General features: G+C 43.4%; 2 protein-coding genes across 2 annotated transcripts; both read right to left on the reverse strand.

Annotated features, from left to right (window-relative positions):
* Positions 1-644: 644 nt before the first annotated feature.
* Positions 645-3,803, reverse strand: LOC146960621 (uncharacterized). Its single transcript, XM_085772218.1, has 4 exons — positions 3,430-3,803; positions 1,512-1,908; positions 1,212-1,457; positions 645-1,004 (listed from the first exon to the last, which is right to left on the reverse strand). Exons 1-4 carry the CDS (start codon positions 3,801-3,803, stop codon positions 645-647), a joined length of 1,377 nt encoding a protein of 458 aa, XP_085628344.1.
* A 3,356-nt stretch (positions 3,804-7,159) lies between these two features.
* Positions 7,160-13,354, reverse strand: LOC146960622 (GTPase IMAP family member 9-like). The gene is made up of 4 exons (XM_085772219.1): positions 12,981-13,354; positions 7,997-8,393; positions 7,777-7,933; positions 7,160-7,422 (listed from the first exon to the last, which is right to left on the reverse strand). The coding sequence occupies exons 1-4, from the start codon at positions 13,352-13,354 to the stop codon at positions 7,160-7,162; spliced, it is 1,191 nt and encodes a 396-aa protein (XP_085628345.1).
* Between the last annotated feature and the right edge of the window lie 282 nt (positions 13,355-13,636).

A 13,636-nucleotide genomic window follows, 5' to 3' on the forward strand; every position in this document is an offset into this window, starting at 1 on the left:
AGAACGGAGCTCACTTTTCTTCGTCCAAAAAGACACACCAAAAAACATCCAAATACCTCCATAGTGCTCGTCTGTAATGTCCCTCTTGTGTTGAAGCCCAGACATGAGAAATTGTTCCGAAAAAAATTAAATAAGTCTATGTTTGGACGGACTAGGAGACTAGACTTATTTAATTTTTTTCGGAACAATTTCTCATGTTGGGGCTTCAACACAAGAGGGACATTACAGACGAGCACTATGGAGGTATTTGGATGTTTTTTGGTGTGTCTTTTTGGATGATGAAAAGTGAGCTCCGTTCGCAACCGTCATATGGACAAATACTGCTGCACGGAGCCCCCCTGTAACTCAGAGAAGGCATGGAGGACTCTGAAACTTCTCCCAGCCCTTAGTCGACATGAGGGTGAGTAGGTAATGAGTGAAATTTGAATTTTGGGTGAACTATCCCTATAAAGAGAGATTCGTCACAACATGGAAACAGTGACTCCTCCATAATCAAACACCAATAATCAATCAACGAGTCTCTATCAGGATGTAGGAAGAGCCTATCAAAATAAAAGTCTGCGTAGAGTCTTTTCTGCAGTAGAACAGTTAGAGCCTGTAGTCAGCGTTTCTTGTTCTTGTTCTTCTTGTTTTTCTTCTATGGTTCAGATGAGGCGGACGTCCCTGTTGAGGAAGTTCCAGGCTTTCCTGAACCACCGGGACACGGGGTTTTCCTGCTCCGCCACCTCTCTGGCTTTCCTCCGATACTTCTCCTCCAGCTGGGTGGTGTAGAGCTGCACCTCCTTCTCGTACTTCGCCTCCAACTCTCTCAGCTTCCGAGCTTTTTTACTCTCTCGTTTTCCCTCTGCTTCCTCCTTCAAACTTCCCTCTCTCCCTTCTCTCTCCAGCCTTTCTTCCTCCATCGTCTCTATCTCCGTCCTTTCTCCCTCCATCGTCCCTTCTCTTTCCATCCTCTCTTTCTCTTTCCTTTCTCCCTCCATCGTCTCTATCTTCGTCCTTTCTCCCTCCATCCCCCATCCTCTCTCCATGTTGTGTGTCTTGATCCTTTCTCCCTCCATCCTCCCTTCTCTCTCCATTCTTTCTCCCTCCATCGTCTCTATCTCCATGCTCCATCCTCTCTCCATGCTGTGTCTCCAAATCCTTTCTCCCTCCATCCTCTCTTCTCTCTCTTTCCTTTCTCTCTCTCCTCTCTCCCTCTTTTCTTTTTCCACCCTTTCTCTCTCCATCTTCTCCCTCTCCATCCTCTCTTTCGCCATCCACAGTCCTCTTGCTGTCTCAACTTTCTTTATTTGTTCCTTCGCTATCCTCTCTCTCTCCATCCACTGTCCTCTCGCGCTCTCATCTTTCTCTATTCGTTCCCTCTCCATCCTCTCTTGTCTCTCCCTCTCCATCCTCTTATTTCTTTCCGATTCTATCCTCTCTTTTCTCTCCCTCTCTTCCCTCTCTTTTCTTTCCAACTTCTTCATTCTCTCTATTTTGTCCCTGACACTCTCCTGTCTCACCAGTGGGACTTGTTCGTCGTCTCGTCTCTCCATCCTCTCCTCCTTCTCCACCTCCCTCATCTTCTCCTCAAACTTATCTCTCAGCTTCCTCTGCAGCTCCTTCTTCTCCGTCTCCATCTCTTCCTTTTTCTCCGTCATAATTTCTCCCGCCCTGTCCTGAATCGCCGTCTCCGCCCGCTGGAACATCTCGTTGGTGTAGTGTCCTCCTCCGTTGCTACGGACGATGTCTCTGACCTTCTGCAGCAGCTCGGTGACCTGTTGCCGTCGGTCGTTGTTGCTGCTGAAGATGTGATACCGGCCGTTGCAGCGGTGAACCAGCTCCTGCAGCTCGGCGCTGTCCTTCATGTAGTTCTGGATGCTGCTGTCCTTCAGGAGGTCTCCGTGGGTGAAGAGGACCATGCTGTATCTGTTAAAGGACAAGTGCCGTTTTTTTACAACCTGGATCGAGAGCTTCACTGCAAAAACTCAAAATCTTTCCAAGAATATTTGTCTTATTTCTTGTCAAAATGTCTAATTTCTAGTCAAAACTAATCTCTTTCCACTTAAAATAAGACTCATCACCTAAAAATTAACTTGTTTTTAGACAATTTCACTTGTTTCAAACTCATTTTTAATTGAAATAAGTAGAAAAATCTGCCAGTGAAAGCAAGTTTTTTGTGCTTGTAATAAGGCAGAAAAACTTGCTCCACTGTCAGATTTTACTACTTATTTAAAGTGGAAAATTTGCTTGAAAAAATTAAAAAGTGTCTAAAAACAAGCTGCTTTTAATGTGATGAGTCTTATTTTAAGTATAATTAGATTCATTTTGACTAGAAATAAGACAAATATTCTTGGTAAGATTTAGAATTTTTGCAGTGTGTGTATAGGGGCACCAAAATGCAGCCTCTAAATACCGTATTACCTGCTGCGAAACTTGTTTATTTCACCAATATTTTGCTGTTCCAATGATATGAAATTGTTCAGCTACACCTCCTGTCTCCTAATGTGGGCGTGGCCACGCCCCGTAAATGGGCGTGGTCACCGCCCCCCAGCTCGCGTTATGAACATGTGTGTGGATTTATAAAAGTTGTAGGTAGAGGAAAGTGAGATATTTATGTGTCATGATGATAACATTAAATATTTACGCAGCTAACAATAATATTTAGCATGACGAAAATTATTAAAATAACGTTTGTTTGAAGTTGTCTAGGAGATCTGTGCCAAATCTCGCGAGAGTGTGTTGTTGAGACAGAGACAGTGAACAAAGTAAATGTTATCCTGATGTGTCCATCTGGAAATTACCATTTTATTGTCAAAATGTTAAGGAGAGATGTGGCTTGTTAAAAATGAGTCCAATATTAAAACTTAAAGGGACAACGAGGAGTTTTGGAAAAGCGAAGCGTTTTCACACTACATTTATGAGCCTCAGCGCGCACCGTGAAATTCTTTGACCGGCGCAAGATGGACTCATGTTTTCATTCATCAAGAATTAAAGTCAGAGGTTCAAAGAGGTTCACATACCGTCGTAGTTCCGACCATAAACGGCGATTCAGAGGCGTTATTCTCATGGCTCGCCACGAAACCGAAAGTAAGGAAACGCTGGTCGGCTCGACCAGCATTTCCACCACCACTAATAATAACAAAATAACGATAGAGACAAAACGATATATTTATCAAAAATGGGCCCATTAACAAGTGGTAATGTAGATTCATCCACATTAATATGAGACTTTTTTATAACCAAATAGAAACTCCTCGTTGTCCCTTTAAGTCATTATGGGGTGGAAGGATCGGCCCTAATCTGCGTTAATGTTAACATTTTCTCATTGGAGTCAATAGACTCAAGACCATTGCTATAAAAGGGAAAAGCCCACATGACATGTGTACAGGAAGTTGGAGTCTTGGGGCGTCTTGTAGTTTCTCTGTAGGATGTCTTTTTTAAATGTACCTGTCTGCAGCGTCGCCAAACATCTCCTGGATCTTCAGCACCGTCAGCTTCTCCTCCTTCGTGAACCGTCCCACCTTGAACACGACCAGGAAGACGTGCGGTCCGGGGGAGCAGTAGGAGATGCACTGGCTGACGTCCGTCCTCGTCTTCTCCTCGTCCACGTCGGTGTCGCACAGACCCGGGGTGTCTATGACGACGACCTTCTGACCCGCCGCAGAGCCTCTGGCCTTCTGACACTCTTTAGTGATGGACGTGGGGCTGCAGCGAGAGTCGAAGTACTCACGACCCAGAATGATGTTTCCTGTGGTGCTCTTCCCACATCCTGTCTTGCCCACCATCACCATCCTCAGCTCTTCCTCACATCGCTCAGTCATGTCTGTTTGAGACCAAGAAGAAGAAGAATTGGAGGAGAAAAAGAAGATGAAGGAGAAACAGAAGAAGAAAAGGTTGAATAAACAGAAGAAGAAAACAGAAGTAGAAGAAGAAACAGTTCAAAGACTTTTATTACAAACAGTTAGGCAGGATAAAGATTAAATGAAATTGTTTTATAACAGCACATACACACACACAGATCCAATGACAGTGATGAGGCTGTTGCCCTTCTTCCTGTAACTTTAACCTGATTTTTATTGTTGCGTTTTATTTATTTCCTGCAATGTTGTCATGGAGACAGATGAACCTTTGCTCCTGTTGGATGTGAGTGAACAGGTGGAAGCAGGAATTTAGACAGGTAACAAGAATTAACATACTATAGATCCATCAGAACCTGTCACTATACAGTATGTTAGAGGCTACGACCGGCTGACTCCGCCCACAGGTGAGTCCACTACAGGTGAGTCCACTACAGGTGAGTCCACTTACCTTCTCCGTCTCACCTAAACCAACTGAACACGGATCAGAACAGAGTAGACAGGTGATGATGTCATGGTCATGTCAGATGGGAATAACCTGACAGGTAGAGTAGAGTCTTCTGGCCAGAGCTTCTTCACCTGAGAGACGGACGGAGCTTCTTCACCTGAGTGAAGAAGTTCCTGTATTGACTCTGTATAAAGTTTTTTTGGGGGGAGGAGCCAGTTGCCGTGACGAGGAGGAGGAGGAAGCTGCACTTTGACCTGAGAGTCAATGAAGACTCATCAGCGTTAGAGACACTCTGGTGGTCAGGAGAGGAACTGCAGATGTGAGGCTGAACCACCAGAACCTTCAGGATACATCTTGTTCTTGTTTATCAGGCTAGAGTCACACTATCTGGCTTCATGTTCACACACATCAGGTTATGTGCGTTCAAATACTAAAATTGAATAGGCCTACATGATATCTCAAAACATACATTACGTCATTCAAGTATAAAAACAGAGTAGAACATATCCAATTGTAACACCATCAGAGCCTGAGAAAGTCTTTCGTCCCTTCAGCAGTCAGATATTTTAACAAGCCATTGTTAGGGTCAGACTTGGCACTGCTGCGTAGCCTTTACTTCATTTTTTATCAGGCTTCTGTGGTATTTAATCACGTCCTTCTCTTTTTCCATGATGTCCCACTTTTAGATCATGTTTTATTGGCCTTTACTGAGTTTGTTGTGCATCTGCTCTTGTGTTTATGTTGTCTGTTGTCTCTGTGCTGTTTGTCGGCTGGAAGATTTCTTTTGACCTGGTGGTAAAATAGTTTCCCCATGTGGGATCAATAACGATAACCTAACCAGGACCATAAAGACCATCATAAAAACCTCAAGGACCCTCAGAAACACCAAGGACCATACAAGGATCATCAGAACCACCAGGGACAGCGACATCGCGTCTCGCTGCAAAAGTTCTCAGGTTCTTCAGGTTCTCTCCAGGTTCCACTCAGATTCTCCTTAGATTCCCCCTCAGGTTCTCCTCATGTTCCCTTCAGGTTCCCTTTAGGTTCTTGTCTTTCTCTAATAGTTCCCCAAAATTCTAAATACTTTTTAAGATACTTTTCTTGGGAACATTTGTTGAATATTTGCCAAATACTTGTTATTTAAGCAATATATCACGACAGGCCTTGGTATATGCTCATTATAGCCTACCACGGCTAAGGGGCCCGACGCGAAGCGGAGGGACGACAACCCCCTTAGAGTGGTATAATGAGCATATACCACAGATTGGAGTGATATATTGCTTTTATAAAACGGTTACCAATAATGACAATATGAAAGAGGGATACGCAATCAATTTCATGTAGTTTTATTCAACCCGAAATACATATTATCCAATAAAATAGCCTCACTGTGAAAAAAAATAGTCCCACCTCTCCAGACGTTAGTTCCAAGTAGCTCTGCATCTCGTCTTTTTTTTCAGGTGAATGTCACTGCTCAGTCCCCTCTACCATTGTTAACCCCCCCCCGGAGGTGAAAGTTCACCTTAAACATGTGAATTCAACTACTTTAGTCCATTTTTTAACATCGTAAAAACATTAACTGTCTTTGGCTACGGACTGCAACAGTCCGTTGTCATGGATACATGACAACAACTTCCACCAGTCATACGTGTCTGACGCGGAGTGATAGCCTACGCTGTGATAAGGCTTTAGAATAGTAGCCGTGGTATATACTCATTATACCACGGTTAACAACCAATCAGATCGCCGGATTTCACCTTTACGTTTTATAATTATCTATATGTATTTGTGTGTTTATTGTTTTCTATTTAACGGCTCATCTCCACTTAAATGGTAAATGGACTTGCACTTATAAAGCGCTTTTCTAGTCACTTGGACCACTCAAAGCGCTTTACAATGTAATGGGCGCATTAACCCTTTTTCACACACATTCATACAGCACTGTTCGCAGACAGGCTTGGGAACTAATCATTCACACACATTCATACATCCGATGATACATCGGAGCGCAAGTGTGGGTTCAGTGTCTTGCCCAAGGCCACTTCGACATGCGGACTGGGGGATCTACTCACCCTCATGTGGACTAAGGGCTGGGAGAAGTTTCAGAGTCCTCCGTGGCATCTCTGAGTTACAGCGGGGCTCCGCGCAGCACTGCATGTCCATATGACGGTTGCGAACGGAGCTCACTTTTCTTCGTCCAAAAAGACACACCAAAAAACATCCAAATACCTCCATAGTGCTCGTCTGTAATGTCCCTCTTGTGTTGAAGCCCCGACATGAGAAATTGTTCCGAAAAAAATTAAATAAGTCTATATTTTAAGCTTTGTAGCGGAAGCTCCCAGCACTGCTCTTCCTGGCGCGAGATTTGGACGGACCAGGAACTAGACTAGACTTATTTCATTTTTTTTCGGAACAATTTCTCATGTTGGGGCTTCAACACAAGAGGGACATTACAGACGAGCACTATGGAGGTATTTGGATGTTTTTTGGAGTGTCTTTTTGGATGATGAAAAGTGAGCTCCGTTCGCAACCGTCATATGGACATGCAGTGCTGCACGGAGCCCCGCTGTAACTCAGAGAAGCCACGGAGGACTCTGAAACTTCTCCCAGCCCTTAGTCGACATGAGGGTGAGTAGGTAATGAGTGAAATTTGAATTTTGGGTGAACTATCCCTATAAAGAGAGATTCGTCACAACATGGAAACAGTGACTCCTCCATAATCAAACACCAATAATCAATCAACGAGTCTCTATCAGGATGTAGGAAGAGCCTATCAAAATAAAAGTCTGCGTAGAGTCTTTTCTGCAGTAGAACAGTTAGAGCCTGTAGTCAGCGTTTCTTGTTCTTGTTCTTCTTGTTTTTCTTCTATGGTTCAGATGAGGCGGACGTCCCTCTTGAGGAAGTTCCGGGCTTTCCTGAACCACCGGGACACGGGGTTTTCCTGCTCCGCCACCTCTCTGGCTCTCCTCCGATACTTCTCCTCCAGCTGGGTGGTGTAGAGCTGCACCTCCTTCTCGTACTTCGCCTCCAACTCTCTCAGCTTCCGAGCTTTTTTACTCTCTCGTTTTCTCTCTGCTTCCTGCGTCCACTCTTCTGTCAAACTTCCCCCTCTCCTCTCTCTCTCCATCCTTTCTCCTTCCATCCCACATCCTCTCTCCATGCTGTGTGTCTTGATCCTTTCTCCCTCCATCCTCCTTTCTCTCTCCATCCTTTCTCTTTCCATCCCCTCTTTCTCTTTCCTTTCTCTCTCTCCTATCTCCCTCTTTTCTCTTTCCACCCTTTCTCTCTCCGTCCTTTCTCCCTCCATCGTCTCTATCTCCATCCTCCATCCTCTCTCCATGCTGTGTCTCCAAATCCTTTCTCCCTTCATCCCCTCTCTCTCCCTCTCCATGCTGTGACTCCCGAAACTCTCTCTTTCCATCCTCTCTCTCTCCATCCTTTCTCTCTCTCTTCTCTCTCTCTCCGCCCTTTCTCTCTCCCTCTTTTCACTTTCCGCCCTTTCTCTCTCCATCCTCTCCCTCTCATCTTTCTCTATTCGTTCCCTCTCCTTCCTCCTCTCCCTCTCCATCCTCTCTTGTCTCTCCCTCTCTATCCTCTTATTTCTTTCCGATTCTATCCTCTCTTTCCTCTCCCTCTCTTCTTTCTCCTTTCTTTTCCACTCCTCCAGTATTTTCCTCACTCCCGTTTTCTCCTGTGGGACCAGTGGGACTTGTTCGTCGTCTCGTCTCTCCATCCTCTCCTCCTTCTCCACCTCCCTCATCTTCTCCTCAAACTTATCTCTCAGCTTCCTCTGCAGCTCCTTCTTCTCCGTCTCCATCTCTGCCTTTTTCTCCGTCATAATTTCTCCCGCCCTGTCCTGAATCGCCCTCTCCGCCCGCTGGAACATCTCGTTGGTGTAGTGTCCTCCTCCGTTGCTACGGACGATGTCTCTGACCTTCTGCAGCAGCTCGGTGACCTGTTGCCGCCGGTCGTTGTTGCTGCTGAAGATGTGATACCGGCCGTTGCAGCGGTGAACCAGCTCCTGCAGCTCGGCGCTGTCCTTCATGTAGTTCTGGATGCTGCTGTCCTTCAGTTGGTCTCCGTGGGTGAAGAGGACCATGCTGTACCTGTTAAAGGACAAGTGCCGTTTTTTTACAACCTGGACCGAGAGCTGTGTATAGGCCGAATCGCCTTGTAGTCCAAGCAAAATAGCGTTTTACGACAGACTAATTGTCACAGAAGGTTTTTCACCATACATCATTTCTATGTGGTGTCTAGAACAACATACTAAAAGTCCTAAGAAATCCTAGTTGGGGAAATATGTTTAATTCTCATCATTATTTACTGTATAAAGTCTATGGTGCTGACAACAATACACCCCAATGGGGCTATTTTTTCCCTTTACTCCTATCACAATGAAACTTTACACAATGAAAGTATCCATGAAATGTAACATTTTTTGTATTACAAGTTTCTTTGAAAATTAATCTGAATATGCAAATCAGCCTTACACTAATCAAATATGCCCAAAATACACCCGAATAGGCTTCTTTTTTTCCTTTACTCCTACCACAATAAAACTTTACACAATGAAAATAGACATGAAAAGTAACGTTTTTTGTATTACAAGTTTCTTGGAAAATGAATTTGAATATGGAAATGAGCAATACACTAATGGAATACTGTAGGCTATGGCCAAAATACACCCGAAAAGACTTATTTTCTTCCTTTACTCCCACCACAATCACACTTCACACAATAAAAGTATACATGAAAAGTAACGTTTCTGTATTTCAAGTTTCTTGGAAAATTAAAGCAGAAGTAAGTGGTCCGGTCGTTTTCGCTAATGCTGCGTTCCAGGCAGGCTTTTGAAATCGTAAATTACAGCTTCAAGTCACAACTTACGACTTTGTAGCGTTCCAGGCAACCCACTCGTGTTTTTCCAACCTGTTTTACCGGTGAAAGTCACTATTCATTAGATTCACATGACGTCACTGTGTTTCTCCGCCGCCATATTTGTGTCCGAATCAGGGCGATCTGGGCACAGATCACAGCGTCACGTTACCAGAACAAGTGGAGTAGTTGGAGGAAATCAGCAAGAGACCGAAAATTGACGTTATTTGAAAGATGCCAGGATTATATTGTGCTGTTGAATGTGATAGCAGTCGCCAAAAAAAACCCGGACTGCAGTTTTATTCCATCCCAAAAGACGTAAAGTTATAGACGGAATAAATAGTTGCCTGCAGGCAGTCTATCAGTGGCAGCATGGGCTGCGACAAGTCTCACAAAAAGAGGGGATTCACTTTTTTTTTAATAACATGGATATATTGAATTCTGCATTTTGATTACTTTCTTATTAATTACTCACTGATTCTGCATTTAGGGTCTTTTATTTCTGTATAACAGACCGTTGCTAAGTAAAACGGGCCGTTGCTAGGGACGCCGCTCTGATCAGGTCTGTGTTTCATTTTTACCAGCTTCAGACTAATTGTGATGTTAGAAAAATGACTTGTAGCTCGTTAGAGGGAGAGTGGAGGCTCTCTGCCTCCCTCATCGCTGCTGGAACCAAACCTGCGATCAGAGCGGACAGAGCGGACGGGCCAGCGCAGTGTCACAGCTGTGACCAGCTGTGTCTGTGCCACCGCGAGTCCGTGACACGAACGTGTCCCGTATCGTAATCTCTTATGACAGACAGGACTACATGAATGCGCACAACGTAACATTTACATGATAATTCATCAATCTACTGATTGATTATGAAAAGCTCGTTGAAAACAACTACACACGAGTCGACCGAGAGGAGGGTGAGGAGCAAACAGCGGAGAAGTGACCGGACTAAGGACTTTGATCAACATTACGTCTCAAATTAATTAATTAATTCATAAACTGTGTAATAAGTGGGATAATATAGAGTTAGTCTGTTGTTATAGAGATATAAACCCAGACAGGATGTATGAAACCCTGTCATTTTGTCAAGAAACTGTCATTTCCATCCTGCGGTTTGCATGCTGTCATATGAGGAGACCTGTCAAATCGGACACAAATATGGCGGCGGTCCCTTCGACGTGACGTCACTGCAACCCATGAATAACGGCCACTCGTAACTTCCGACCGGTGAACTCGTACCAGATCAAACTGGTACGACTTCACGGTCGGAAAAATACGAGTTTCCTTGAACGCACCATAACAGTCCTCGTCCCTACGTCGCCACATTCACGGCGCCCCTTGGCTGCACACACAGCCCTGCATGCCGTTCTCTCTCCTCATTGGATAAAAACTGTAGGATACGATAAATGTTTTCTCTTCGGCTCAGAGCAGAGCAGAGGGACTGACAGACCCGTGTTTCAGACCAAACACTCTATGTAAGTGATTGCTGTCGGAAGATATAACTATTTAAGACTTACATTAACACAAATATATCACTTACTTCTGCTTTAATTTTAAATATGTAAATGAGCTCAACACTAATTGACTTATGGTCAAGAAGCCATAAAGCCACAAGCAGCAACAGGGGCCAAATAACTAACACATTCATGTCCATTCAATAAGTTAACCTATGCACTGAGTGCTGTCACTTGCCACACTTGACTTATGCATACACACATGTCACTTGCCACACTTAAAAGACCTATATTGACCTTAAGAATTAATTGCACAGTCTTGTCTCCAGTTGCTTTCTAAATTCTTTTTTTATTATTAGCGAACAAGCCTTACCTAACGACTTTCCTCCCAGTTTGCAGAGAACATCAGAAGAAAGTCAGAATTCATCAAAGTCGTTTCAACGACTGTATGTGATGTTAAATATATTACATATTAAATATGCTGTTATGTTCAACAACATATGAGCGGGACTAAGAACTAAGTTATTTGGCCCCTGTTTTTTCTGCTTGCGGCTTTATGGCTTCTTGACCATAAGTCAATTAGTGTTGAGCTCATTTATATAAAATTAATTTTCCAAGAAACTTGAAATACAGAAATGTTACTTTTCATGTATACTTTTATTGTGTGAAGTGTGATTGTGGTAGGAGTAAAGGAAGAAAATAAGCCTGTATTTTGGGCATATTCCATTAGTGTATTGCTCATTTGCATATTCAAATTAATTTTCCAAGAAACTTAATAAACTTAATAATACAAAAAATGTTACATTTCATGGATACTTTCATCATGTAAAGTTTCATTGTGATAGGAGTAAAGGAAAAAAATAGCCCCATTGGGGTGTATTGTTGTCGGCACAATAGACTTTATACAGTAAATAATGATGCAAATTAAACATATTTCCCCAACTAGTATTTCTTAGGACTTTTAGTATGTTGTTCTAGACACCTCATAGAAATGATGTATGGTGAAAAACCTTCTGTGACAATTAGTTCTATTTTTGGGTCCAAAATGAGGTAAATTGCCTGGACTATTGTTGTTTACATTCTACTTCCAGGTAGAAAACCAGCACGTAATTTGAATGAGAACAATAGTAACGAACAAGAGTTTAACTATCATATTTTTCACGCCTTATCACCGTTTAGACAAATCTGAAATGATTGAAGAAACATTACTATTTCTGTGTGTGTGTTTTGTGTTGCTATGTGTTGTATTTGAATAGCCTAAATACAACAATAAATACAGCATCAGTGGCTGCAGCTGACAGGGACAGCTAACGGCGGTAGCAAAGCTAACGGCGGTAGCTAAGCTAACATCAAGGACGTCAGCTGTTAAAAGAAACCCTCCCGTTGTCGGACACGACATGAAACTACTCCAGTTAGCTCAGTCATGTTGTAACTAAGATATCCGCTGGAGAAAATATTTTTTCATGGACCGTTTATTGAGTCACTGAGTTATTAAAGTTAAACAGGTAACCGTTAGCCCGGCTAATCTCTGATAATCATGACTAATTACAAAAATGTGCACACATAAATAGCAACGTTTGTCCAATCATTTTTTTAATAGACTTTACAAACATCAGATTAGTCTAAACGGCGATATAGTAACATGAAAAATTTGATATATATAGCGAAACTCTTGTCCGTCACTATTGTTCGAATGCTGGTTTTCTACCCGGAAGTAGTTGTAAACAACAAGGCGATTCGTCCTATAGGGGCACCAAAATGCAGCCTCTAAATACCGTATTACCTGCTGCGAAACTTGTTTATTTCACCAATATTTTGCTGTTCCAATGATATGAAATTGTTCAGCTACACCTCCTGTCTCCTAATGTGGGCGTGGCCACACCCCCTAAATGGGCGTGGTCACGCCCCCCAGCTCGCATTATGAACATGTGTGTGGATTTATAAAAGTTGTAGGTAGAGGAAAGTGAGCCTATTTATATTTCATAATGATAACATTAAATAACAATAATATTTAGCATGACGAAAATTATTAAAATAACGTTTGTTTGACGTTGCCTAGGAGATCTGTGCCAAATCTCGCAAGAGTGTGTTGTTGAGACAGAGACAGTGAACAAAGTAAATGTTCTCCTGATGTGTCCGAATGGAAATTACCATTTTATTGTCAAAATGTTAAGGAGAGATGTGGCTTGTTAAAATGAGTCATGGGGTGGAAGGATCGGCCCTAATCTGCGTTAATGTTAACGTTTTCTCATTGGAGTCAATAGACTCAAGACCATTGCTATAAAAGGGAAAAGCCCACATGACATGTGTACAGGAAGTTGGAGTCTTGGGGCGTCTTGTAGTTTCTCTGTAGGATGTCTTTTTTAAATGTACCTGTCTGCAGCGTCGCCAAACATCTCCTGGATCTTCAGCACCGTCAGCTTCTCCTCCTCCGTGAACCGTCCCACCTTGACCACGACCAGGAAGACGTGCGGTCCGGGGGAGCAGTAGGAGATGCACTGGGTGACGTCCGTCCTCGTCTTCTCCTCGTCGACGTCGGTGTCGCACAGACCCGGGGTGTCTATGACGACGACCTTCTGACCCGCCGCCGAGCCTCTGGCCTTCTGACACTCTTTAGTGATGGACGTGGGGCTGCAGCGAGAGTCGAAGTACTCACGACCCAGAATGATGTTTCCTGTGGTGCTCTTCCCACATCCTGTCTTGCCCACCATCACCATCCTCAGCTCTTCCTCACATCGCTCAGTCATGTCTGTTTGAGACCAAGAAGAAGAAGAAGGAGAACTTTAGTCTAGTTATATTACCAACAGTTAGACGGGATAGAGATTAAAGGGATAGTAAAATTCAAATTTCACTCATTATCTACTCACCCTCATGTCGACTAAGGGCTGGGAGAAGTTTCAGAGTCCTCCGTGGCTTCTCTGAGTTACAGGGGGTCTCGGCGTAGCAGTGCATGTCCATATGACGGTTGTGAATGGGGCTCACTTTTCTTCGTAACAAAAAGACACAACCAAAAAACATCCAAATACCTC

This window comes from Trachurus japonicus, unplaced genomic scaffold (genome assembly GCF_045865225.1).
Source record: "Trachurus japonicus isolate A0001 unplaced genomic scaffold, Traja_1.0 AP030165.1".
In the NCBI taxonomy this organism is placed as follows: Eukaryota; Metazoa; Chordata; class Actinopteri; order Carangiformes; family Carangidae; genus Trachurus; species Trachurus japonicus.

What these genes read in the sequence shown, in the direction of transcription:
- LOC146960621 (XM_085772218.1), bottom strand. Translation starts at nt 3,803, where the DNA reads ATGACTGAGCGATGTGAGGAAGAGCTGAGGATGGTGATGGTGGGCAAG. An exon ending in TTTGGCGACGCTGCAGACAG is followed by an intron (nt 1,909 to 3,429) that starts GTACATTTAAAA and finishes GTCCTTTAACAG; the next exon opens with ATACAGCATGGTCCTCTTCA. An exon ending in AGAAGATGGAGAGAGAAAGG is followed by an intron (nt 1,005 to 1,211) that starts GTGGAAAAAGAA and finishes TGGGGGATGGAG; the next exon opens with GGAGAAAGGACGAAGATAGA.
- LOC146960622 (XM_085772219.1), bottom strand. Translation starts at nt 13,354, where the DNA reads ATGACTGAGCGATGTGAGGAAGAGCTGAGGATGGTGATGGTGGGCAAG. An exon ending in TTTGGCGACGCTGCAGACAG is followed by an intron (nt 8,394 to 12,980) that starts GTACATTTAAAA and finishes GTCCTTTAACAG; the next exon opens with GTACAGCATGGTCCTCTTCA. An exon ending in AGAGACGAGACGACGAACAA is followed by an intron (nt 7,934 to 7,996) that starts GTCCCACTGGTC and finishes TGGAAAAGAAAG; the next exon opens with GAGAAAGAAGAGAGGGAGAG.